At 43.5% G+C, this 24,679-nt stretch overlaps 2 protein-coding genes and 2 non-coding genes across 5 annotated transcripts; all 4 read left to right on the top strand.

Annotated features, from left to right (window-relative positions):
* The first annotated feature begins 2,236 nt into the window (after positions 1-2,236).
* LOC117867065 (ubiquitin C-terminal hydrolase 12) lies at positions 2,237-18,025 on the top strand. Of its 2 annotated transcripts, none has more exons than XM_034751395.2 (32): positions 2,237-2,421; positions 2,639-2,714; positions 2,857-3,007; positions 3,086-3,243; positions 4,350-4,615; positions 4,689-4,907; positions 4,978-5,086; positions 5,168-5,283; positions 7,165-7,263; positions 8,878-8,987; positions 9,686-9,760; positions 11,347-11,425; positions 11,530-11,676; positions 11,756-11,836; positions 11,930-12,049; positions 12,182-12,304; positions 12,937-13,014; positions 13,121-13,209; positions 13,327-13,435; positions 13,597-13,665; positions 13,754-13,864; positions 14,436-14,491; positions 14,588-14,765; positions 14,863-14,964; positions 15,046-15,117; positions 15,716-15,781; positions 16,066-16,131; positions 16,228-16,311; positions 16,398-16,514; positions 16,912-16,986; positions 17,068-17,154; positions 17,524-18,025. In XM_034751395.2, exons 1-32 carry the CDS (start codon positions 2,395-2,397, stop codon positions 17,563-17,565), a joined length of 3,357 nt encoding a protein of 1,118 aa, XP_034607286.1. In that variant the 5' UTR covers positions 2,237-2,394; the 3' UTR covers positions 17,566-18,025. The 2 variants fall into 2 exon arrangements, with proteins under 2 accessions (XP_034607286.1, XP_034607285.1); XM_034751394.2 differs by having other exon boundaries at positions 2,238-2,421; positions 17,521-18,025.
* Positions 18,026-18,578: 553 nt separating this feature from the next.
* Positions 18,579-20,673, top strand: LOC117867066 (GATA transcription factor 19). The gene is made up of 6 exons (XM_034751397.2): positions 18,579-18,860; positions 19,726-19,800; positions 19,890-20,020; positions 20,143-20,232; positions 20,386-20,491; positions 20,599-20,673. Exons 1-6 carry the CDS (start codon positions 18,579-18,581, stop codon positions 20,671-20,673), a joined length of 759 nt encoding a protein of 252 aa, XP_034607288.1.
* Positions 20,674-20,990: 317 nt separating this feature from the next.
* On the top strand, positions 20,991-21,063 carry TRNAR-CCU (transfer RNA arginine (anticodon CCU)). Its single transcript has one exon. It is a non-coding gene; the product is annotated as a tRNA-Arg (tRNA).
* Positions 21,064-22,850: 1,787 nt separating this feature from the next.
* Positions 22,851-22,923, top strand: TRNAR-CCU (transfer RNA arginine (anticodon CCU)). Its single transcript has one exon. It is a non-coding gene; the product is annotated as a tRNA-Arg (tRNA).
* The last annotated feature ends 1,756 nt before the right edge of the window (positions 22,924-24,679 follow it).

The following is a 24,679-nucleotide window of genomic DNA, read 5'->3' as shown; positions in this document are numbered from 1 at the left end:
CTTGTTGCTGCGGGCTTGCCATGCTCCCCTTTCGATGCATCATGTCTCGCTTGCTCTTTGCCACTCTTCGTGAACTTCCCTCTCCGGCCTTTGCCCTTTGTCATTTGTCATGAGCCTCATTTGTTGGCCTCCTCAACTTGCTCTGCTTGAAGCTTGTTGATCGTATTTGTGTGGTGATGATTGAGTCTCAGTTGTTGTTTACAATGAGATTACTATCAGCATAAAACATGAATGACTTGTAATTGTGCATTTTAGTGATAATGGAATTGATTGAATAAATCTTCAACATCCTTTTGCATTTGGTAGATGGTCAACCATGTGCCTAGGATAGGAAGGGCTCCAAGGGGCATTGCCTGGGAGATGCTTTGATGTGACACTCATCCATCTTCTCCTATGTAGACATAATTCATATATATCTCTGGTGCAAGTCGCCATGCCCTAGCATGCCTCCACGATAATTTGTGGTTGCGCAGCTCACCCCTGCCAAAAAGCCATTGTTCCTACAGCACGTGCTTTTGCCTAAAATGGAGCACGCTTCTCTTTGCCTAATTCGCTATAAATTTAAAAATAGTGCTCCACATTAAGTTTTATCCTCAATCACCTCACCTTGTTGTGATTCCATGGAATTGAACTCCTCCCTATCCAAATTTAATTCAAAATTTGGGAGGAGGGAAGGAAAACTAAAGAAGGCAAGGCAATAGTGATGAGATAAGATATAGATAGAAAAGGTAATAGACTTGTAAATTTTCAAACGGTGTGATCTTTTGATGGTACTCAAGTACATTGAGTGGGTTCAAGGTACCTTCTAAAACATATTTCTTTTACTATCATAGAATAATTGTTCCTAATTTTTATGTGCCTAGAACTGCAGTTTGTCTCATTTTTATGCTATGTGAAGTAAAGAGTTATCAAAGGATAATCAAAAGAGACACAAAACAGTGGCCAAATGAAGGAGGTGCTTGGTAGATAGGATTTTGGAAATGCATTTTAGCTCTTCTAGGCAGTTTGGAAACGTTTTCAAGATGGATAAAAATAAAAAAGTTATTTGTTATGATATGCACTCGCATTACTAATATAAAACATAGTCGTAGTTAAATATGCATGACTATTTTTATCCATCATAATAGTGACGTTGGCAAAAATATACATACATATAAGAATCGAAAATAAAATCAACCTCAACTGCTCTTATGTAGTAACTGATAGTGGTGCTCTTATATAGTAACATACAGTCATTATGAGAAGCCGTACATATGACATAAATTACTTCAAACCTCAATGGCATTATCTACCACGGAGACCAATAAACACATTGAGCAAAACCCTCTAACACAATGAGACATTGTAAAAGACATGTTTGTGCAATATATTGAATTCTTTTATGACATACTATTTTCTAGGCTACTTTCATTTTCCTCGAGAAAAATACCATTTTCATTTAATGAATATTACTTTCTGTATTATATATACTACTAAGTTGCTAGTGGTACACCTTCTATTACCGCATCAGCTCTAAAACTTGGTATTACTTGCTCATCCTTGTTCCTAGATTTATTTAATTATTAAAATCTACTTATTATCTTATTTTATTTCCACATGGAATTTATTATCAACATGTTTTGTCATTTATGTTTCATCGAAGACATTTTCCTACATGAACAAACATTATGTGACCGATTGGTTAGCAGCACATCAGAGGCACCCGGCCCAATGAGGTCGCAAGTTTGATCCCCTGAATTATGGTGGGTTTTCTACGGTACTGCACATTTTCCCGTGCAATGAGGGTAGCAGTCTCTCCAATCTCTTCTCTAGCGTGTGTGTGGAAAATACGTGGTTTTACAGATGAAGCTTACGTGTTTAATTTTATAGGCATACATTTACAAAAGTTCAAACTAAAGTAAAAACTAAAGGGAGTTGAGCTTAGCATGATGTTTTGCGGTGGAGCCATAGCACGTAAAACATCCACATGAACATCAAAGAGGAAAAAGCATATTTTTTGCTAGGGGGAGGAAAGAAAACAATGAGTTGACCAAAGGGAAGAGGTAAAAAAAAGTATGTTCCATGATGGAAAATTTTTGTAAAAGAATGGGTATATATGAAAATAACTTGAACTATTTTTCATTAGGAATTTTGTTATTCTTTTTCTTAGAAACCGAGGTAATCCGAAATCCCGAAACTACCCCTCCCATTCCCTTCCAATTTCCGAAACAAAAAGTCCTCCATACTCGCACCCGTACTGCCCTTCCCTCCCACTCCGTTACTCCCCTTCGCGGCTCCGCCTCCGCCGCGCCGCGCCGCCGTCGTCTCCGGCTCCGTCCTCGGCCCAGACCTCCTATCCGCCGGCGCTGCCGGCGCCACGGCGCCGCCATCACCGAAGGCGACCCAGTCGCCAACATGGTGACTCCTGCTCCCACTGCCGGGGTACGTGCGTCGTCCACCCAGTCCCCTTCCTCGCCGCTTCCCGATCTCCCTTTCCTTGCGGCCACACTCCTCCGTTGCCACCCCCACCCCCCCACCCCCCCGGCCCGCCCGGCGAGCCACCGCCCATCAACTGGAGTGGCGCTCGTCCGTCTCGGTCTCTAGGGTTTATGAGTTTGTCGGATCTGACCCCTCCTCCCATTGCCCTCCTCTTTCGCAGCAGGAGGACGAGGAGATGCTCGTGCCCCACCAGGAGGTTGCCGCTGCCGATGCAGACGCAGCCCAGCCCATGGAAGGTGCACTGTACGCCTATCTCGTTTTCTGCCTTGCTTCACTCTGATTTCTACTGTTGTTCGGCAATGTGCCGCAGTATGAACGTGTGTGTGTCTTGGCGTGATCCTGATTACCAATACGGACGTGTTTGGTGACTGTTGGCAGTGGTGGCACAGACAGAGGTGGCGAGCACAGCGGAGAGCCAGCCAGCGGAAGATCCGCAGACATCGCGGTTCACGTGGACAATCGATAACTTCACCCGCTTTAATGGGAAGAAGCAGTACTCAGAGGTTTTTGTCGTTGGCGGGTTCAAATGGTGAGCTCCGCCAGCAGCAGCCATGGAGTTTTTTTTCCCATGTTTTTGAGTATTATACATCTGTTGACCTTCATGCAGGCGTGTGCTGATTTTCCCCAAGGGGAACAATGTGGACCACTTCTCAATGTACTTGGATGTTGCTGACTCAGCCAACCTCCCGTATGGTTGGAGCCGCTATGCTCAGTTTAGCCTGGCTATTGTAAACCAGATCCAGCCAAAGTATACGATACGCAAAGGTGTAGTCTTGCTTCATGCTGTGCTATTCACAACTCCATGTTATAAATGTGCATTTAAAATAGAGCGGATTAAATGCTAGACTTCTTATCATTATATAAAGGGAATATGAGTTTAACAGGCTTAACCTAGAAAACGTTACATGCCAAAACAGCACATATAAACATGGGAGTAGAAGGGTTTGAACACACTTCTATTGTCATCTAAACTATCATTATGCCCTTGTCTGGAAAAGTTGCTGATTTTAAATATTTTTCATGCATCAGGCTGAAACTGTTAACCTTATGTATCCAGTGGTTTTCTTGCCATTTCAACTTTTATGATCTCATATTGGATGGGCAGTGTAGACAGTTTTGTTGACAACTTGGTTGCATCCCTGATTTGTGTAGAATAGTATCAGGTCTCTGAGTTTGGAAACTAAATTTGTTTTCCCTAATTTTGTAATGAATCCCCCACTTAAGTCCCAATTTCCCAAACATGCCACTTGCACCAACCTTATAGTTGACTCAAATAGTTGGCTATCAATAATAACAATGTTGTTGAAATCTGCCAACTATAGTCAGTACAACGGGTTAGATTATCAGTATTGATGACGCTAAGCAATTAATCAGCTGCAAATATGATTAGTTGACCGTTTTCCTAGATAATCTTTAAAAATAGAATATTTTGCTCACTAACGTTTCATAATTTGTAATGTTGGATTATGGTTCGAGGGTGTATACGGTAATGAACAAACCGTAACTGTTAATCATGACAGTTAGAAGTATTGATATTTTTGAGAACCCTAATAACCAGCTCTCGTAGGTGCTAGTTTGGTGTTAGACCCATGCCTAGGTGGGCAGTGGGCCTACCTGGCTAGGTGGGATGGTTGCCCATAGTAATTTATAACGTATGTTCCACGATCGATGATGGATTGATTTTGCTGTTCTATCTGTATTTGCTTGGATGTTGTTGCTACAAACATTTGCTATGTTTCCAAAGATTAATTAGGATGCATAGTGTTCTTAATCTACTGTGCTCATTGGGGCCGCTTGATGTCCTTTGTCTACCAGTGATCCTTTCTATGGATGTATCTAGCACCAACCTATTGTTGCTTTTGTGTCTGCAGATACCCAACATCAATTTAATGCTCGTGAGAGTGATTGGGGTTTCACATCTTTTATGCCTTTAAGTGAGCTCTATGATCCAAGTAGAGGTTACCTCGTGAATGATACTGTTGTTGTGGAGGCCGAGGTTGCTGTCCGCAGAATGGTTGACTATTGGACGTATGACTCAAAAAAGGAAACGGGCTATGTGGGTCTGAAAAACCAAGGGGCTACCTGTTATATGAACTCTCTTTTACAAACACTGTACCACATACCGTACTTCAGGAAGGTGTGGTACCATGCATTTACGTTGTAGACATTCTTCCTACTGCACTTCACTGATTATTTGTTCCTGCTTTAAGGCTGTGTATCATATGCCAACCACTGAAAATGACATGCCATCAGGAAGTATTCCCTTGGCGCTGCAGAGCCTTTTCTACAAGCTCCAGTACAGTGACAGTAGTGTAGCTACAAAAGAGCTGACCAAATCTTTTGGATGGGACACATATGATTCTTTCATGCAACATGATGTACAAGAGCTCAACAGAGTCCTCTGTGAGAAACTTGAGGGCAAAATGAAGGTAACATATACAGTGAACTTTGGATGTATAGTGCATTTTTCTTTTTATTAACCTCACGTCTTCTTCTTAGGAAACTGTTGTAGAAGGAACAATTGAGCAATTATTTGAAGGTCATCACATCAATTACATTGAGTGTATAAATGTTGACTATAAATCTAACCGCAAGGAGTCCTTTTATGGTACGCGCCATCTTTATTACTGGGTTTACATTGGTTATGTTATGCTGTTAGTTGACTAGGTAATGCTATATGGCCTTGCAGATCTTCAACTTGATGTCAAAGGTTGTCGTGACGTGTATGCGTCGTTTGATAAATATGTTGAAGTTGAGCGTTTAGAGGGTGATAACAAGTATCATGCAGAGAATCATGGTCTACAGGTATCTGAATATCTTGCTATTAATTAAAATGATAACTTAAGCTAGAGTTGCTGTATTCATAAAGATATTTATGTGACTAAACCTCAGCGCATCCATTCACTGAGATAGGAAATAACTGAAATATATAACCAGCTATATAGGGAACCCGTTGACTGCGTATGATATGTCTTGGACAAGTATACCTTCAGAAGAGTGCATATGGGTAGAGGCACCAGTATCCATCACCCAGGTGTCGCCTTGCAGCGACATTTGCTGCAGCGCCGCCATGAGGCCTGCCGTGTCGAAGTACTGGGGGCCGCCAGGCTGCTGGTCATTCACCGCGGTGTGGGCCTGCGGGGCAGCGCCAAGAAGACCTGGAGCGCTACGCTGCGGGCCACCCGCGCCACCGCGCCATGCCGGTCCTCCGCCACCAAAGCTGCGGCTGCCGCCGGCCGGTCCAGGCTGCTGGCCCCACGGATTGATGCATATCCAGGGGCCAGTAGGGTTGGGCGCACGGGGCGGCTGCTGCTGCTGATTGCCACCGCCGCCCTTGCGGAAGTGGGACTTCTTGCGCTTCTGCTGGCCACCGCCGCCCTGCTGCTTCCCCTGCTGCTGCTGGCCAAAGAATTGCTGAGGGGGCGACATGCAAGAGGAGCAGGAGGAGACACAGCCGGAGGACGACGAGGAGGATGTGGAGGAGGCGTGGAGAGCAGTGGAGGTGGCCAACTTGGCCTCCTCAGCCAGCCTCAGTTCCTTGAGCGCGAGCATATCAAGGGCGCCGGCGAAGTCCATGGTGGCGTCACCGGCGATGATGTCGCAGGTGGTGCTGAAGTGGGGATTGGCGCCGCGAAGGAGATTGAGCACCATGGTGGGGTCGTCAACAGGCTTGCCGACATCACGGAGGCGATCGGCCGCCTTCTTCATCTCTTGACCGTAGGCCTCGACGGACAGATCGCCCTGAGACAGGGTCATGAAGGCCTGACTCAGGAAGATGGCGCGCGGCGCCTTGTTCGCCTCGAAGCGGGCGGTGATGGCAGCCCAATGCTTGCGCGCCGTCGGGTCGGGAGTCATGATGAAATCGTGGACGGCGTCGGAGACGGTGCTGTAGATCCAGGAACGGACACAGCAGTCCTCCTGCAGCCAAGCCGGCGTGAGGGGGTTGGGAGGCGCCGTCCCGTCGATGTGGGACAGCAGGCCGAAGGTGCCACACAGGGCGTCGAAGCAGGCCTTCCACTTGGAGAAGTTGTCCGCGCGGAGGTCGAGCTTCATAGGGACGTAGGACTGCACAGAGATCGTAGCGTAAGGAAGCGCCATGGGGAGAGCGATCTGCGCAGCCGAGACGTCGTCGCCGAGGAGGGAAGAAAATCCGCCGGATGAATCGGAGTCGCTGTCACCGGCGGAGGAGTCCACGTGGGTGACTGTGGACATGCAAGGATCCGGCGCGGCCGGAGGAGAAGCAGCGCAGGATGGTGGTGCCGTGCCCGAGAGCAGGCGGCGGCGCGCCCTAGATCAGGCGGCGGTGCGCCCTAGGTCAGGCGGCGGCGGGTGGTGGGTGGAGAGGCAGCGGAAGGGAAGAAAAGGAAGCAGAGATACCCCGGACTCGTGATACCATGTAGAGAGATAGAATTGGGGGAAACACCACACACCCAATGGGGGGGGGTGACCTCTTATATATATAGCCAATGTGGCTTGGAGTACAAGAAACATCCTATACAAGGAATACTACAATTAGCCTAGCTATATACGGCTGTACTAGACATATATGTCTAACAATGTAGTTCCTTTTTCTATTTGATGAATGAAGTTTCTTAACTTGTATGAGAGCCTTTTTCTTCTGTTCATTTTGTATGATTATGATATGTCTTGGACATCTGGTGACTTGTTTCAATCTTGATATCGCAGGATGCAAAGAAGGGTGTTCTCTTCCTTGATTTTCCTCCTGTTTTGCAACTCCAGCTGAAACGCTTTGAGTATGATTATATGAGAGATACCAATGTTAAGGTTTGTTCTGGTGATAACTTTGCATTTTGTTCAACTAATTATATTAGGCACGCACTTTTAAAACCTGCTACGCCAATGACATCTCATTTAGGGTATGATTGTTGTTAAGAACTTTAACATGTTTACTGTAAAACACAAAATTGAGTCATGAAACCTCTCTAGCACGACATTGTTCTTACTTAGGCGCAGATCTTTTTTATAATAAAATGTTCTAGAGCTTCTTAATGATGTAGGTTTAAATGAACTGAGGTTGGCTGAGCCCACCTAGGTCAAGTTGAACTATCATGTTTTGAACTTGAGTTTGCTTGTAATGCTCGCTCTGTTTTTAAGTATAGGACGTCTGAACTAATTAGCTTGTCCTAAATGTCAATATTTAAGGAGAGAGTAACTTTATATGTTCATGTTTTTAAGTATAGGATGTTCAAACTAATTAGCTTGTCCTAAATGTCACATATTTAAGGAGGAGTAACTTTTATATGTTCATGTTTTTGTTGTAGCTTTGGTCAAAAGCTGATTTCCAAAGCTGTTTAGCATCTTAGTTTTTGAATTGGATTTTAATATGGAAGAAGTATGCAATACCCCTAGGAGCAACTGGCAACCTTAGAAATCATCTCTCAACTTCGACACAGATTTATTTTGAGTTTTGATTGCGCAATCTCTTGGCAGAATTAATTTTGAACTATGAGTTGTATTCCTGGCTTCACAAAGCATTGACACATGTTTGTGAAATGTAGATATTTATCATGAGCATTAGCATCAACTACGTGAAGATGACATTTTGCTATCCTGTACGAGAAAGTTTTCTTGTCAATTGTGTAGGGGTATTCGTTTTGCCCTTCTAGCAATTACTTTCGAATAGCAGGCTTTTCCAGGTTAATTAATTAATAACTTAATTGGTTGTATGATCAAGCCATCTTAAATAATTCTTATCTGCTGTGACTAAGTAACCACACCTACTTGGAGTCTTTACAACTTTGTTTTCTTATCTTTTTCCCCAACCTTTTTTCTTCCTGTACCTTTTCCTTTGTTAGTGTTTTCATTTGCCAAGCATTAATGTCGATCACAAGATAAATAGGAAACAACAACATGAATGGTTTTCAGTCAAGAAACATTGGATTTGACATTCAGTTTCAAGCACAAAGGAAAAAAAAGGCAGATTACACTGGCAGGAGAGTTGCCCTTCATTATATTAAGAAGGAATAAAAGATAACAATCTGAGTAACACCGCTGGCGTGCAACCCAGAACACCAAACAAAGCAAAGCCAAAATAAAACAAAACAAAAGCATCCACACACACAGGAGCAACAGGCCTTACCAACATAAACAACACTATCAACTACAGCAGCAGACATGGGGGTGCTTGGCACCACAGCCGTTACAGTAAGTGAAGCTTTATCTTAGATACCACTGCAACGTTTCCGTATCATCCAAGCCGTTAAGATGATGAGTGAATTGACTTGGCGGCGCTCTTTGGGTACAGAGGCCACCACCCTGCTTAGAATAAAAAAATGATGGATGTGCATAGCAATTACAATCAATCTAAATGTTTTGAAGACTTAATCTTTGTTCCTATTCTGAGATTGTCATGTCTTCTATATATGCTTGCTTGCTCAGATTAATGATCGCTATGAGTTCCCTCTGCAACTTGATCTGGATAGAGATGATGGCAAATACCTTGCTCCAGATGCAGATCGAAGTACAAGAAACCTCTATGCTCTTCACAGGTAATGACTTTTAGTTACACGTACACATACCATTACATCTTTGTATGGCTTTAAAATCTATTAATTTATTTACTGAACTGTGGCATGTTCTTTTTGTTATGGTCTTTGAGAGTTCTACACACCAGAGAATTTCTAGTTGTCCCATCTAAAAACAATCGTTATTTGTTTTACCATCATGCTACGCGGAGCATAAGTTGCTATACTATGCTTAAAGTAGACAGAAGTTTAATGAGTCTGGTTTTAAAGAAATTGGTTGATCATGTGCAGTGCAGTCACATGCATGTGCAGATTTCCATACACGATCAAGGCAACCTTTTCTAATAATCATCACTCACCATTTGGAACTTTCTTCTTATTTATTGTGTAGAGGGCCAGGCAGTTTGTTAGAAATATATTTTCAGTTTAGTAATAGTGTTCAGGGACCTCATTGCTCCATGTTAAGTGTAATTGTGTATTTTGGTAATATAATGTGCAAGGGTACTGGTGTAGTACCATTCTTGAGTCAAGGGTAATTTAGGTACTCCTGCATTCTAGTCTAGGGTTTGATCTGGAGATTCATCTCCTGTACACTATATGCACCTTTGACATCTACTTAATAAAAGAATACAGTTTATAGTCCTTTCTCCTCCACCATGTAAGCCATATTCGCTTCTTGCATTTTTGTTGTGTACTAATACCGTTTATCTGCTTTTACTCAGTGTTCTTGTTCATAGTGGTGGGGTACATGGCGGTCACTACTATGCATTCATACGGCCAACTCTATCTGAGCAATGGTAGGTTTTTGTATTGGTTTATTGTTTTGGCACATAAACTGGTTGCTAGATAATTTATGTCATTTTCCCTTGTGCTTAGCTATTTAATGGTTGAAAAGAACTATACTGATTTACATTCTTAAATTGGAGAACCAAAATGAGCTGATTAAAGTCGGTGTTTATTACGTGCTGGTGATTACCAGTGAATGATGGGAGTCATGCCTACAACTTTCCAATAGTGGTACTCATAGAGAGTAGGCCTAAGCCTTTGTGAAGCCATTTGATGTTTCGGATTCTTGTTTTCCCATAACCGGTTGTCTATGCGGAAAACACCCATTTAATTGGCTCTGATTTCTGATGATTGTTGGCAACTATTGCCAGATGGCTGTTAGAGGAGTTAGTTACGCTTGCGCTGTTTAGAATACACATTTGTCGCTCATCCCAATATTTAAGGTGTGTGTTATGATTAAGAATAAGAGTACACTCAATATATTTCATAAGTGCACCCTTGGCTGTTTAGTCGACATACATCGACAGCATTAGGCATGTATTGTAAATTCCTACTAGAAATAGTAATATGCTAAGTTATTCCTTGGTCAGTACATTTTTCAGGTACTGCACTAGTGACCACTTGCATACGAAGTATGAATGACTCGAATAACGCACATACAGCCACAGAGCCTTTTTGTCCCAAGTAGTTTGGGATAGGATGAAACCAAACAAGGAGCCACCAATAAAGAGGATAAAAAGTAATCGGTATTTGTACAAGAGTAATAATAAAGTAGATTGCTATCCTAGGCCATGGTTCAGACACTTGGATTGCTATTCTCCAGTCCCACTTGCTCCTATCCAAGGATAAAACATGTCCAGTACCACATTCAGGACCTCACTGTAAGCGTGGGGTTGAACAGCTCATTGTGGAGGAGAGAAATAAGTTGCACGACTCTTGCTGTGGTTAACCTGGCAAAAGTTGGGCAGGATGAGGTGTCCCAAAATACTAGGGTCACGGCCCCACTCGAAAGTAATAGAGGAGGATGTTATAAGGCTGGGAACTTCCTGGAAGGATGAAGCAACAAACCCTCTACCGCTCCCCTCTGTCCGTAGAACCCTAGATCTGGCCTTCTTCAGTGGTGCCCTGGATCTTTGTACTTCAGCGGTGCCTGGATTTCCGTGCTTCTCCAGTACCCTGGATTTCTGTTTTTCTGTGGCGCCGTGGATCTCCGAACTTCTGCAGTGCCGTGGATCTCCGAACTTCTGCGGTGCCCTGGACCACCGTGCTTCTGTGGCGCGCTGGATCTCTGTTCTTCTGTGGCACCCTGGATCTCTCCCTGCAGCGCGTCAGTTAATCTTTCCTTTCCGGAGTCCTGAAACCTATTTCCCACTGAATTCAATCCCAATCCTCCCAAGTCCCAAATCCTTCCACTGATTGTTGAGGTATGCGAATGCTAGGGTTTCATGTGACGAAGTTGGGGGCAAAGTATAATTTCTATTTAGTTATTTTGTTTTCACTAAAATGCCTTTTGTTTTACACTAAAACAATCTATGCTGCCTGACCTGCTCATCCTTGTAAACAGTTTCCATTTTTTTTCGCCACATGTCATGCTCAGGTACAAATTTGATGATGAGCGTGTAACAAAAGAAGATGCTAAGAAGGCCCTTGAAGAACAATATGGCGGCGAGGAAGAGGTGAGTTCTATTTAATTTTGTTATTCAAGGATAAATGTCTGTTGAACTCTATATCTCATCTACTTGTTGCCATTGTTTATGTTGCTCTCTTTTGGATTAAAAAGTTGCCACAAGTAAACCCTGGCTTCAACAACGCCCCGTTTAAATTCACGAAGTATTCAAACGCGTATATGCTTGTTTATATTCGTGAGAGTGACAAGGAGAAAATCATGTGTACTGTTGATGAAAAGGACATCGCTGAGCATTTAAGGGTATGCAAAATCTTGGCATTGTTTTATTACTGTGGACTTCATTTTTGGTATAGTTTGGTTTAAAACTGTGTATTTGCAGGTAAGGTTGAAGAAAGAACAAGAAGATAAAGAACACAAAAAGAAAGAAAAAGCTGAAGCTCATCTTTATACCATTATTAAGGTCTGGATCTATGTTTTTGCTGTTCATCTCCTCAAAATGTGAAATCCTTTTGAGTTTATTTTTTTAGCCTTCTATTTTGACAAATAAATGTAGGTGGCTCGAGATGAGGATTTGAAGCAACAAATTGGGAAGGATATATATTTTGACCTGGTGGACCATGAAAAGGTCCGCAATTTCCGAATACAGAAGCAATTGCCGTTTAGTTCGTTCAAGGTACTGTGCCCTCAGAGCTCTACCCAAAGTCATTTCTATAGTTGTGGATCTTTCGTATTTCTAGTTACTGATCTCGGAATTGCATTTGACTTAATTGTTTATTTAACTTTTATTGAATAAACTGTTCAATAGGAGGAAGTTGCCAAGGAGTATGGCATCCCAGTGCAGTTTCAGCGCTTCTGGTTGTGGGCTAAGAGGCAAAACCATACATACCGCCCTAATCGTCCATTGACCCCTCATGAGGAAACACAATCTGTAAGTTATCCATTGCCCTGAAGTGTTGGAGCTGATGGTTTATTCTGGTAGAGACGCAGAGACTTTGGGAAGTGGTGTGTAACATCTTTTTTTATTTGCATGCCAATAATGAAGTCAATAACTGAATGGGCTGTATGAGTAAGAAATGTTTATGTATTGAAGTATAGAACCAGTAGTTGGATAAGGTTTGATAGTTACCGATTAGGTTCCTGGTGATGAATTAATATGCAGATTTGACTCGTGCAATTCTCAAAACATATTTTTATTTGATCTGTTATGTATCTATATCTGATGGACATTACTATGATTAAGTATTAGGATTCATGCCAGGCACTCTATCAATGTTCTGTATTGCCATATGATGTAGTATATGTAGGAGAAACGCATAAAGGATGTGAAATCTTTCGTTATTCTATTGGATCGATCTATTTTCTCCTTCAGATATGGAATATTTTGCTTCCAGAAAATCAACTCAATAGCCCAATCTATTCAGCTGGGTTGTCAAGATTCTGTAGCTTGAATTGCTAAGATTATTGTGGAAGCTTGCAGTGTTATTTTTTGTTTTTGGTCTTTCTGCATTGTTCACATTTCAATTTTATGTGAATATATCTTTTCTTTTTTTTCCTGCACAGGTGGGGCAACTGAGGGAGGTATCAAATAAGGCACACAATGCTGAGTTGAAGCTGTTTTTGGAAGTAGAACTTGGGCTGGTAATGATATGCTGGACTTATACTTCCTGTTCCGCATGTTACTTATTTTAGTGTCTGCTGTGTTACTCAGCTGCGGAGTCCTTACTATCTCTGTTCACTCATTTAGGATTTGCAGCCTCTCCCTCCTCCTGAGAAGGGCAGGGAAGACTTTCTTCTTTTCTTCAAACTGTACAAACCAGAAAAGGAAGAACTTTGGTACATCTTCTGTTTCGAACTGACAACATTGTCATCTCGTCTTAAGTAGTGCTTCTCTATGCTCCATTGAAATAAATGTATCATCTTGTGACTCATGGCATTGTGACGTCCATGTAGTTTTATGGGGAGGCTCTTTGTGAAGGCCTTGGGCAAACCTTCAGACATCCTGGCAAAACTAAATGAAATGGCTGGATTTTCTCCAGATCAGGAAATTGAGCTTTATGAGGCAAGATTATTTTCATGATATGATGTACTTATTGTCCAGATGGCAATCCTTAAAGCATTCTCTATTAGACTAATGCATTGTTGTCCATAGTATTTAATTCATCTGCCCATGATGACCTTATCTGGGGTACTGTGCTTAAATGGTTCCATTGGTATGTGCAGGAAATTAAGTTTGAGCCAAACGTGATGTGTGAAATTATTGACCAGAAACTTACTTTTCGTTCTAGTCAGGTTTGTCAACACACTTTTATTTAAGGGATTCATAAATCAGATTAAAGGGTTATTTATGAATTATTTCCAAAAATTTTCAATATTGTAGCTTGAAGATGGGGACATTCTTTGTTTCCAAAAAGCACCAAGAGCTGACCATGATACACAAGTGCGATATCCAGACGTTCCTTCATTTTTGGAGTATGTCCATAATAGGCAGGTATGGTATCCGTATCTCCAACTTGGTTACGATTTTGTACTGTAGTTATAACACTGGTATTGGTTCTTCCAATTTTTATATGATTTTTCTATTTCCCTTCTGTAAGCTATTATTGCACATTGTTATTCTGCCACATCTATTTATGGTCATATGCCACATAGTTTCTGGTATGTTTTTAGGTCACTATAAAATATCCCAGTTAAGATCTTTATCTATAGCTTTATTTCTCTTCCAAGGGCATTAATCTATCTATTGCGCCAAATTTAATTTTTAATGTGTATATCCACCTTAATAATAACTATTAGCAAGCCTCTGCTGCATCTCCTGCTGCTGCAGCTTTCATTGAATTGCTCCAATGATATACGGCTAAAGGGACATCTGTCTACAATGCTCTCTCATCCCTTTTCCGTTTCTCCCCTTCAGTTCCTTATTAGTTGCATAGTTTCTCTACAGTTTATTTGTCAGCAATATGGTTTATTCTTGAGAACAATGCCCTTTTACCTTGTAGCTTTTGCTGACAGTTAAAACTTGCTTTCTCATCATGTTCCTCAAAGTACTTTGTTTGGTGCAGGTTGTGCATTTCCGGTCTTTGGAGAAACCAAAGGATGATGATTTTTCTTTGGAATTGTGAGGGTTTGCATATTGTGCACAAATGTTCAGTTAAATTGTTTAATTGAATAGATATCTCAACCACATATGTTTTTTGATTTTCCATTCCTCAAGGTCAAAGCTTCATACCTATGACGACGTTGTTGAGAGAGTTGCTCGTCAACTTGAGTTGGATGATCCAGCGAAAATTCGGCTTACATCCCATAATTGCTACTCTCAGCAACCTAAACCGCAACCCGTCAAATATCGAGGTGTGGAGCATCTGTTGGACATGCTCATCCATTACAATCAGGTTAATGTTTTTCATTTCTTTTGGTCATTATGAGCATGCTTTCTGTGTAACAAAAATATATTGGAATTCATACTAAAGCATTATTCTTTTGGTACAGACATCTGACATCTTGTATTATGAAGTGCTGGATATTCCACTTCCAGAATTGCAGTTCCTGAAAACCCTGAAAGTTGCATTCCATCATCCTACAAAGGATGAGGTTTGTTTTTGCTGCCAGGAACATATCTTGTACTGCCTAAAGTATTATGTATATATATTTATATGATATCCTTTCTCCCAGGTTGTTATTCATAGCATCAGGCTTCCAAAAAATAGCACAATTGCTGACGTGATAAATGACTTGAAAACAAAGGTTAGTAATACATTCTCTTTAATTCCTTTTTGAGTGATGCAGGTTTGTGCTCCTGATGTTTTGAACTGTACCCACAAGATTACTTTTGGGCTGTGCCGCTCTAGTTAAGTGTGTTCCGTGCTACCTAACATTTGTTGGGCCCTTTAAGTCAACCATTGTTGCCAATGGACAAATAGATTCGTTCTCGTTGAATGTAGCAAACACAAAATGAGGCTGGGAGCATTCTAGGAAGATTTAGGCTTGTCTCTTCTTCAAAATGTTACTCCCTCCATTTTCAAGCATATGAAGTTTATCACAAGTTTGTCCAAAACATCATATATTTATAAATGGAGGGAATATAGCATTATAAAATAAAAAGAAATGTTCTTCAGCAAAGATCTAAAAGAAGGTAGCAGATTGAGTGCCTAGTCTTGTCTGGTCAAAGGGTCTGGTTATACTTGCATTGTCACTTATACTTAGCTATCAAACTGTATTAAGAAGTAAAATCTTAATTCTCTTTTGTATTCGCTACCACTGCCATCTAGCAACAGTAAAGTGGTTTTGTTATGTTTCTCTGGTTGGTTTGTTTGCTGAAGCTTTTAATCGTACTCATCAACAGGTTGAACTGTCCAGTCCTAATGCTGAACTACGTGTGCTAGAAGTTTTTTACCACAAGATCTATAAGGTACTTGTGCATTCAGATGTTGCATAGTTAGCATTATACAATATACAGTGGTTACTATGGTTTCTTATTCTAGAGAAAAAAGGTTTTCTAACTATCGCCACATCTTTTTTTTTATATGGAAAACTACTCCCTCCGTTTTAACTATATGACGTTCAGGACAAGCTGATTTTAGTTTCAACACTAATTAGCTTGTCCCAAATGCCATCTATTTAAAAATGCATGGAGTAATAATTTATTTTTGCTATATTTGTCATTGCAATTTGCTAATTCAAGCTGTTTGGTAGATCTTTCCGCTACTTGAGAAGATAGAGAATATAAATGATCAATATTGGACGCTACGTGCTGAAGAGGTGTGCAATGATTATGCCTGCTGTACCTGGTGATTGTCGTTCCTTACTCTGGAAAGTTCCAAGTAGCCTCATACATGCGTCTATGAAATGGTGCAGATTCCAGAAGAGGAAAAAAATATAGGCCCAAACGATCGGCTAATTCATGTTTATCACTTCACAAAAGATATTAATCAAACTCAGGTATTATGCTTGTTTGAGTTGTATTTGGATAGCCATTCAATATTTATGATATACTTATAAATAATCATCACTCTTTTGACCTACAGCAAATCCAGAACTTCGGAGACCCTTTTTTTCTACTTGTTCGTGAAGGTGAGACTTTAGCAGAAGTCAAGAAGCGCATAAAGAGTAAACTTCAAGTCTCCGCCGAGGAATTTTCCAAGGTGATCCATTTCTAGAAGTTTCTTTTAATGGATGGTGTGATAATATATTAGTATTAATAAATAATACCAAGATTTCTGATCTGGTTCCTCTAATCAGCAGAGTTCCTGTATTATCAGAATTTATCAGTTACCGGATAGTTCTGTTGATCATAAGTGAATTAGATGCACATATGTTGTGTCTTGTAGAATGGTTTGTAAATTATATTTTGATCGGAGATAGGAAACAAACATAACGAGGTGAAATTTAATTGTAGATCTTGAATTTGTAACTTCCAGACAGGGCTTTTGGATTGTTTCTATTCTCTCTGTCATTGTCTTTACTTTTCTTTGACCTTGAGTTGCATGGCATATTAGGCAGTTGCAGAACTAATATACATATTATTATTCATGTGACCAGTGGAAATTTGCTTTTATATCGATGAATCGGCCAGATTACCTCCAGGATTCAGATGTTATAGCTCCCCGTTTTCAGGTAAGTTGTTGATTTTGCTTACATCTCTAGCTCCTTCCATGCACTTGTTGTGTGCTGACCTTTGTCCTTCGATTCCTACAGAGGAGGGAGGTCTATGGAGCTTGGGAGCAATATCTTGGGATGGAACACACTGATACTGCACCAAAAAGGGCCTATACAGTGAATCAGGTATGCAGCTTTCTTATGAAATGGTGCTGCCAAATTTTCCAATGTTGATTTTGTGCACCGTAGCTGTTCATCCTTATTTGGGCACAAATATGCCTTGATTTGTGGTCTTGATAGCTGCATCTTGATGGGATTCCTTAAGAGTTGTTGAAATTCTCAGTGAATATGTTAAGGATCTTTCGATTTGTCTTGATAATGTGCAGAAAATGTGGTAGATCATTGCTGAAACCATTTCTCTACCAACAGCATGTACATTCACATCACAAGTTTTTTACTGTTACATTCCCATGTTGTTCATATTCAGATTCTAATAATTACAAAAACAATGTTAATGTGATTCTAACTCTGTTCTGATGGTCTCCACTACAGCAGAACCGCCATGCGTATGAGAAGCCAGTCAGAATTTACAATTGAAAATGCTGACAACCGAGCTGGTCTCGTGGTGAAAGCCTAGTTGCCTCAATGCGAGCGAGAGTAGCAACTAAAAAGGGAGGGTAGGGAATATAGACTGCCAGGTGGAGACTTCAAGTTGTTGGCGATTTCGGGGGTGCTGTCCGCCACGGCCCTCTATTCTGTGCTTGAAGCCACCTTCATCAGTAGCAATTCACCTGTTAGTGGCGCAGTGCATATTGATTTACATTTCCGTTTCCGTTGGGTACAAGGGTTTCCCGTGGATAGTAGATATTGCTTCATTCATAGAGCAAAGTTGGGTACATAAGATTTTGGTAGGGGGCGTGCGTGTATACAGGCGGGTATAGTTGTGGCTTGACCCGGCGTTTCTTTTCTTGTACTAATGTGGCGGCGGTGGTTGACTGTAAATGGGCTCCAATTTTCAGCTTCCATCTCATGAATGCGTGGAAGAATTGCATTTGCAGCGCGTCGATGCCATTTCGAGATGAGTATCTTTTGATTGTTGCTGGCGAAATTTGGTGGGTTTGCTCGGATGAATTTGTAGTTCTTGGGTGTCGGCCTGTCGGGTGCGTGCTGTGCGGGAGCAGTTGAGGTTGAGGCGGTCGTCGGAGAGGTGCTCTGGCTTTTCCTTCTCTCCGTGTTGCTCGCATGACATCGTGAACCTTCAACGAATCCTCGTGCGTCAGCAAGAGCTCATCAAACCGCCAAGCACCAGCTTGGGTCAGATACAATTCTAAAAATAAATGGAATGGCCAATTTGCAAATGCAACGAGCTTACATAAATATCCCGTTGAATAAAGTATCTTCCACACACGCAAACCTATAATAATGATAATAATTAATAATACTGTAAAAGGAAAATAGAAATTGCCTGCAGAACGGCAATATCTGCCGTCCGTTCTCGATCCAACTCTCCCCGCCCGTTGGTTTAAACTCCGAAAGCAACACGCGTTGGACGTTCTCTTCTCCCTCGTCTCAGTTTTCCTTGCTGCTGCCGCTGCCGCTCCCACTCACCAATGCAGCAGCCGCTGCCACCGTCGCCGCCGGGCGCCGCCGCCGGAGTAGGAGGGGCCGAGGAGGTGGATCCCTTCTACGACATCGTGATACCCCCGGAGTACCTCCTGCCTGGGCTGGACGACGATGGCGACGACGCGTGCGCGTACAACGGCGCGGCGGAGGACGAGCAGCTGCTGGCGGAGGCGCAGGCGGGCGGCGACGGCGACGGCTGGGAGGAGGGGCGGCTGTCGATGACGTACCAGGGGAAAGCGTACGTCTTCGACTCCGTGCCGCCGCAGAAGGTGAGGCGCGGGTGGTGAGCTGTTGTGGCTTCTTGGGCAGAGGCGCAGAGCACGGAATTGATCGGCTTCTTTTTTTAAAAAAAAATTCTGAACAAACTGGATCGATTTGATCAGTTAATCAAGCGGTTTGGTCTCAGCATTTTGCCCGAGGTTTTGATTTTTTTTTTTGGTTTTAGACAATGTGCTTGTTTTTGTTTTTGGCATTGTTCATCCGTGAAAGATGGCATTGTACACATTTGATGTTTTTGAGTTTAACTGACAGCAAATAGAAAAAGTCTGAAATGTGTTTCTTCTTGCTTGGCAGAGTTTTGCCTTTTGCGTAGCCGCAGAGTGTCCAGTACTTGCAGGCTATAAATTAAATTTTGTTTAGCACTTGCATGCCATTGCACAGCGTTCAAATTCTTAACAACACAGAAGAAATGCAGAGCTGAGCCAGGATTTTCTTGCCTCTTGCATTGCCACTCATGGGCTCACCTCTGCTCCGTGTTTGTGATGCCATCTCAGTGTTCATCACTTCCTGGTGTCCTTAACTAGTTTCAAAACTGTTCTCTGAATGCAATGCCAATGCCACCAACATTTGAAATCAACTTATTGTTGCTCGCAGCTCGTACAATGCATCTGCCTTCTTTCTTTTCCCATGCTTTTTTTTTAAAAAAAAATCAGTAGATGCCACCACAAATTGTGGTCTTTAGACATGACATTAGGTGTCTCACAAACATGTGGGACCAAGCCCTGTGTCTGTATGTGTCATCCTCAGTCAATGCCATAATTCAAAACCACACACTTTGTACTATCAGTTCAGAATACTTTACTTTTCGCGGAAGCTAGATGGCAGTACTCACAAGGCTGTAAACCTTCAACGCAGGTTGAGACCATCCTCATGCTTCTAAACGGCTACGAGCTTGTTCCTCAAAGCGCGAAACCGCAGCTCACTCACCTGGTAAACCATGTCATGTCGCAGCATCCATTTTGAGTGTTCATCTCCTGAAAGATGTTGAACTTTAATAATCTCTGAACATTTCACACCAGGTGCAGCCGATCGTGGTGCCCCGGGACTTCGACCGGACGGCGGCCGTGTCGCGGTACAGGGAGAAGAGGAAGAGCACGCTCAAGTTCGACGTCAAGGCCGATTACTCCATCCGGAGGGAAATCGCTTCGAGGTACATGCACATGCACGAACCATCTTCTGCAGCTCATTCAGTGCCAAACTGCCATTACTTGGACAACTTGGGAGCTCGTTGTGTTTACTCATCTGCTGCTTCTCGCGCATTTGCTGGCTCAGGATCGCGCGCAGGAGAGGGAAGTTCGTGTCATCAGATAAGAGCTCTGATAATTCAGTCGCCGCCGCAGCACGCCGGCGCCAGAGGGAATCGTAAGCTGTCGATCCTAGCTAACTGCTTCCATGTTGATCACTGATCAGCTACTCATGCGTGTTGCAAGCCTTGCAACTGCAATGATGCTGGGTGCTGCTCTGATCTGTTCTCACCGCCCTGTGATTTTAAGACCATCGATCCATGCCGCGCAGCTGCGCCAAATGCGGGGAGAGCAGCGAGGCGACGCCGATGATGCGGCGCGGGCCCAACGGGTACAGGACCTTCTGCAACGCCTGCGGGCTCATGTGGGCGAAGACCGTCAGTGCTCCGACACTTTACCTTACCTGCAGTTAAAATTCTATTCTACGCGGCCGATACAGAACTAATCCGATTCATGTTGGGTTTCTCTCTTCACCTGCCTGCAGAACAAGATCAGGAAGCTCACGAACCCGGATTGCGGCGGCGGGCGTGGCGGTGGCGGTGGCGGCGGAAGCCGGTGAGGTTGCGTATCTGCTGCATACCAACAGATACAATCAGACAGCAGCTTGTGATGGTTCTTCAGGAGTGTGGCACCGCGCTGCTTGATGGAGTTCTATACATGAGAGACTTGCAAGAGTGAAATGATGACCATGGCGTGTACATTAGGACAGACAGACAGATGTAGCTGCAGCGGAGTATGTTCATTCACTCATTCGGTGTAGCAGAAGTGGCATCATTCAAAATTTCAAATCCCCAAACTAAAGGTGAATGTCATGAACTTTTGATCCCAGTTGCCATTTGGAATTATTTCAAAACGGAGCTTTCATTAGCCGCTTAGGCGCCTGTAGCTCAGTGGATAGAGCGTCTGTTTCCTAAGCAGAAGGCCGTAGGTTCGACCCCTACCTGGCGCGCTTTTTTTATTTATTATTACACAGTTATTTTTTCATCCATTTTGCCTAACTAAACTGCTTTTAGGGATGAAACCAGGAACGGGAAAAATCCCGTACCGACCCGCACCGGATACCGTGTGTCCCAATCGAATACCGCATTCCCGGGAAAAAATCGGAATGCGTCTGCTGCCGCCTCCTGCGCCCAATCTCCTTGCTTCCAGCTCCACTTCTAAATCCCCTTGCTCCTCACCTCGGACTAGCTGCAGAAGGATCTGCATCCGCAGCTCGCACCACCCTGCTAAAGCTTGACCACGCCGGCGGCCGATGCCGCTCAAGCTCGCTACGAGAGAGCACCCCGGCCGTTGAGGTCGCGCCCTCGCTGGCCTCCTCTCTCTTATTCGGGCTCGTATAGACTCAAGTGAGGATAATGGGCCGCAAAGTAAAGAACAGGAGCAGGCCCATAAGATAGAAGTAGCGCTAGCATCGTTCTTTCTTTCCTGTTTTATTTTTCAGTTGTTTTTCTCTAGTTTCCTAAGTATTTTTTTTTGCGAATATTAGAGTTGGCTAATTATTAATTGATAATCTATAATCATTTGATAGCCGGGTATCTAAAAGCTAATGGACTTTTTTACGTATGTGGATGGATGATGTATCCACCTCTCATATATAGCTTGTAGAGTTTGTGTGTGAACATATCATTTCATATAATTTAAATGTATGCATGTGCCAAGCCAAACATTTATAGTCATGATCATGGTGTTGTTGTGTAGTATTTCCGGTTCCGACCATTATTGACATGATCCCGATCGAATTATTTCGCTACCGATATCCTGTATATCCGATTTCAATTTCCCGACCGCCCTTCCCGATCTTGATCCCGTTCCCGAATAAAAAATATGAAAACGAAAATGGTTAGAAGCTTTTCCCTCCCTACTGTTTGGCTATTCAAAGCCGGCAATTATTTTGCAAGGACGCCAAAAAAAAAAACTAGTCCTCCGCTCCGGTTTCAAACCTTCACCTGTTCTCTGGTTGCAATATTGCTGCACATCCCACGAATATAGAATTTTTTTTACTGATACATGGCCTAGTTAAACGTGTCAATATTTAAGAATACTTGGAAACTTTTTGAAACACATGTCAGTCTAAAATACAAATGGTTCATTATTTATAAATGAATTAGGAACGCATGAGCAGTCTCCTTTGGGGATTGGAATGGAGGAGACATGAAGGAACGCGTTGGAACGTCCCCACGGACGCCGCCGCCCTAATTTAATTTTTTTAGGCCAATGCACTTCCTAATTCGATTTCTTGTCCTCTTGTTGAAAACTAAGGATGTCGTTAAAGATGTGATTGTTTTTGTATGGATCGGAGGGGGATTACTGTTTGTTGAACTTGGTGGTGTGAGAGTACATTTACCGAGTGGATTTCCATTGTCCAAAGACATTGTGCGGGTGGTGAGTAAATATCGACATGCATACTGACTACTGAGTGTTAGGCAGAGACTTAGCGCCGGTAGTTGGAATGGAACACCGTAAAACCATCTGCCTTACATTCTTTTACGCTTGCCATAGGTTCTGTTTGGAATAGCTTAAATTCTGCTCATGCTCAAAATAAGTTGAAACTAGCAGTTAAACGACACACTTACTTTTTTATGATCCGCAACAAAATTATTCAATGGACACTTAATATTAATATGATTTGGATATAACTATTACAACACTAGCACTTCGCACGTTTTTCCTTTGATACCTATGCTGTGCTGCTACTAATTTAATTGTAAAAGCAAACCGGCCCGAACTGAACGCTTAGCGCCTGTAGCTCAGTGGATAGAGCGTCTGTTTCCTAAGCAGAAGGCCGTAGGTTCGACCCCTACCTGGCGCGTTTTATGCGTCGTTTTGTCTTGTTTTTTTCCCCCAAAAAAACAAATGGGGGATCAAAGGTTTGAAGTCCGAGCAGCTCGCTGAGTCGCTGTGCTGAGCGTAAAACCGTGAAGTTACCAAAAACGAAGCTTCACTGTTTTGCGCATTATAGAAACCTTAAATTTGCTTACTTTGAAATTTTCCTAGAGAGAAATCAGCAAAAATTTGCTTCCGATCATCAAGTAGTTTTTTTTCCCCGAAGAGACCATCAAGCAGTTGTACAAACTTCAATCTATTTTTATGTCTATATTGTAACGGTAAACCATAACGTGATCAAGTCCTAGCTGTACACAAGGACGATATAGCTAGTACTAAGTTGTAAGTGTTGTGCCTGCTGGATAAGTCTTGCTCCTGGTCCTTGTGGGGCTGCAGCTGTTTTGTTGACTGGAGGACAGTGGAGACTTTATTGACTACTTTAGGGCAGGACAGTCCTATGGTCCTTACTGCTGATCCTTGTGGGGCTGCAGCTGCTGGTCCTTGTGGGGTTGCAGCTGTTTTGTTGATGGGAGGACAGTGGGGCTGCAGCATATGCTGCAGCACCACTTTGTTGACTACTTTAGGGTAGGACAGTCCTAGGCATCTTAGACTAGATAGGACAGCATCAAAGGCATCTTAGACTAGCTGGCATCAAAGGCATCTTAGCCGGTGCTGGGGCTGGTGCCTCACGACCTGGAGGCACAGGTGCACCTTGCGTGCGACGACGGCGAGCCTCGGTCTTTCGCGGAGGCTGAGAGACACGCGGCATGGCGCGCCGTGATGCAGTCGGAGATGGACGCGGTTGAGAAGAACTGCACCTGGGAGCTTGCTGACCTCCCTCGTGGTCACCGCGCGATCACCCTTAAGTGGGTGTTCAAGCTGAAGAGGAATGAAGCCGGTGCCATCATCAAGCACAAGGCTCGCTTGGTGGCACGCGGGTTCGTGCAGCAAGAGGGGATTGACTTGGACGATGCTTTCGCCCCCGTGGCATGGATGGAGTCCGTGCGACTCCTCCTTGCGCTGGCCGCCCAGGAAGGCTGTCGCGTTCATCACATGGACGTTAAGTCGGCGTTTCTTAACGGCGACTTGAAGGAGGAGGTCTACGTGCACCAGCCGCCGGGTTTTGCGATCCCCGGCAAGGAGGGCAAGGTGCTGCACTTGCGCAATGCCCTCTATGGCCTGCGGTAGGCACCAAGGGCGTGGAATGCCAAGTTGGATTCCACACTCAAAGGGATGGGCTTCGAGCAAAGCCCGCACGAGGCGGCCATCTACCGGCGGGGCAATGGAGAAAATGCCCTGCTGGTGGGTGTCTACGTCGACGACTTGGTGATCACTGGCACCAAGGATGCGGAGGTGGTGACGTTCAAGGAAGAAATGAAGGCCACCTTCCAGATGAGTGACCTGGGGCCTCTCTCCTTCTACATGGGGATCGAGGTGCACCAGGATGATTCCGGGATCATGCTTCGACAGACCGCCTACTCCAAGCGCGTCGTGGAGCTAGCCGAGCTCACCAACTGCAACCCAGCTCTCACTCCGATGGAGGAGAGGCTGAAGCTGAGCCGCGACAGCACGACGGAGGAGGTAGACGCTACGCAGTACCAACGTCTTGTGGGGAGCCTTTGCTACCTCGCCCACACACGACCGGACTTGGCATTCTCCGTCGGCTACGTCAGTCGGTTCATGCAGCGACCGACGATGGAGCACCAGCAGGCCGTGAAGAGGATCGTCCGCTACGTTGCGGG

This window comes from Setaria viridis, chromosome 8 (assembly GCF_005286985.2).
Source record: "Setaria viridis chromosome 8, Setaria_viridis_v4.0, whole genome shotgun sequence".
Taxonomy (NCBI): Eukaryota; Viridiplantae; Streptophyta; class Magnoliopsida; order Poales; family Poaceae; genus Setaria; species Setaria viridis.
Note: the sequence above shows the minus strand (reverse complement) of the source record. Positions and strands in the feature narration are given on the sequence as shown.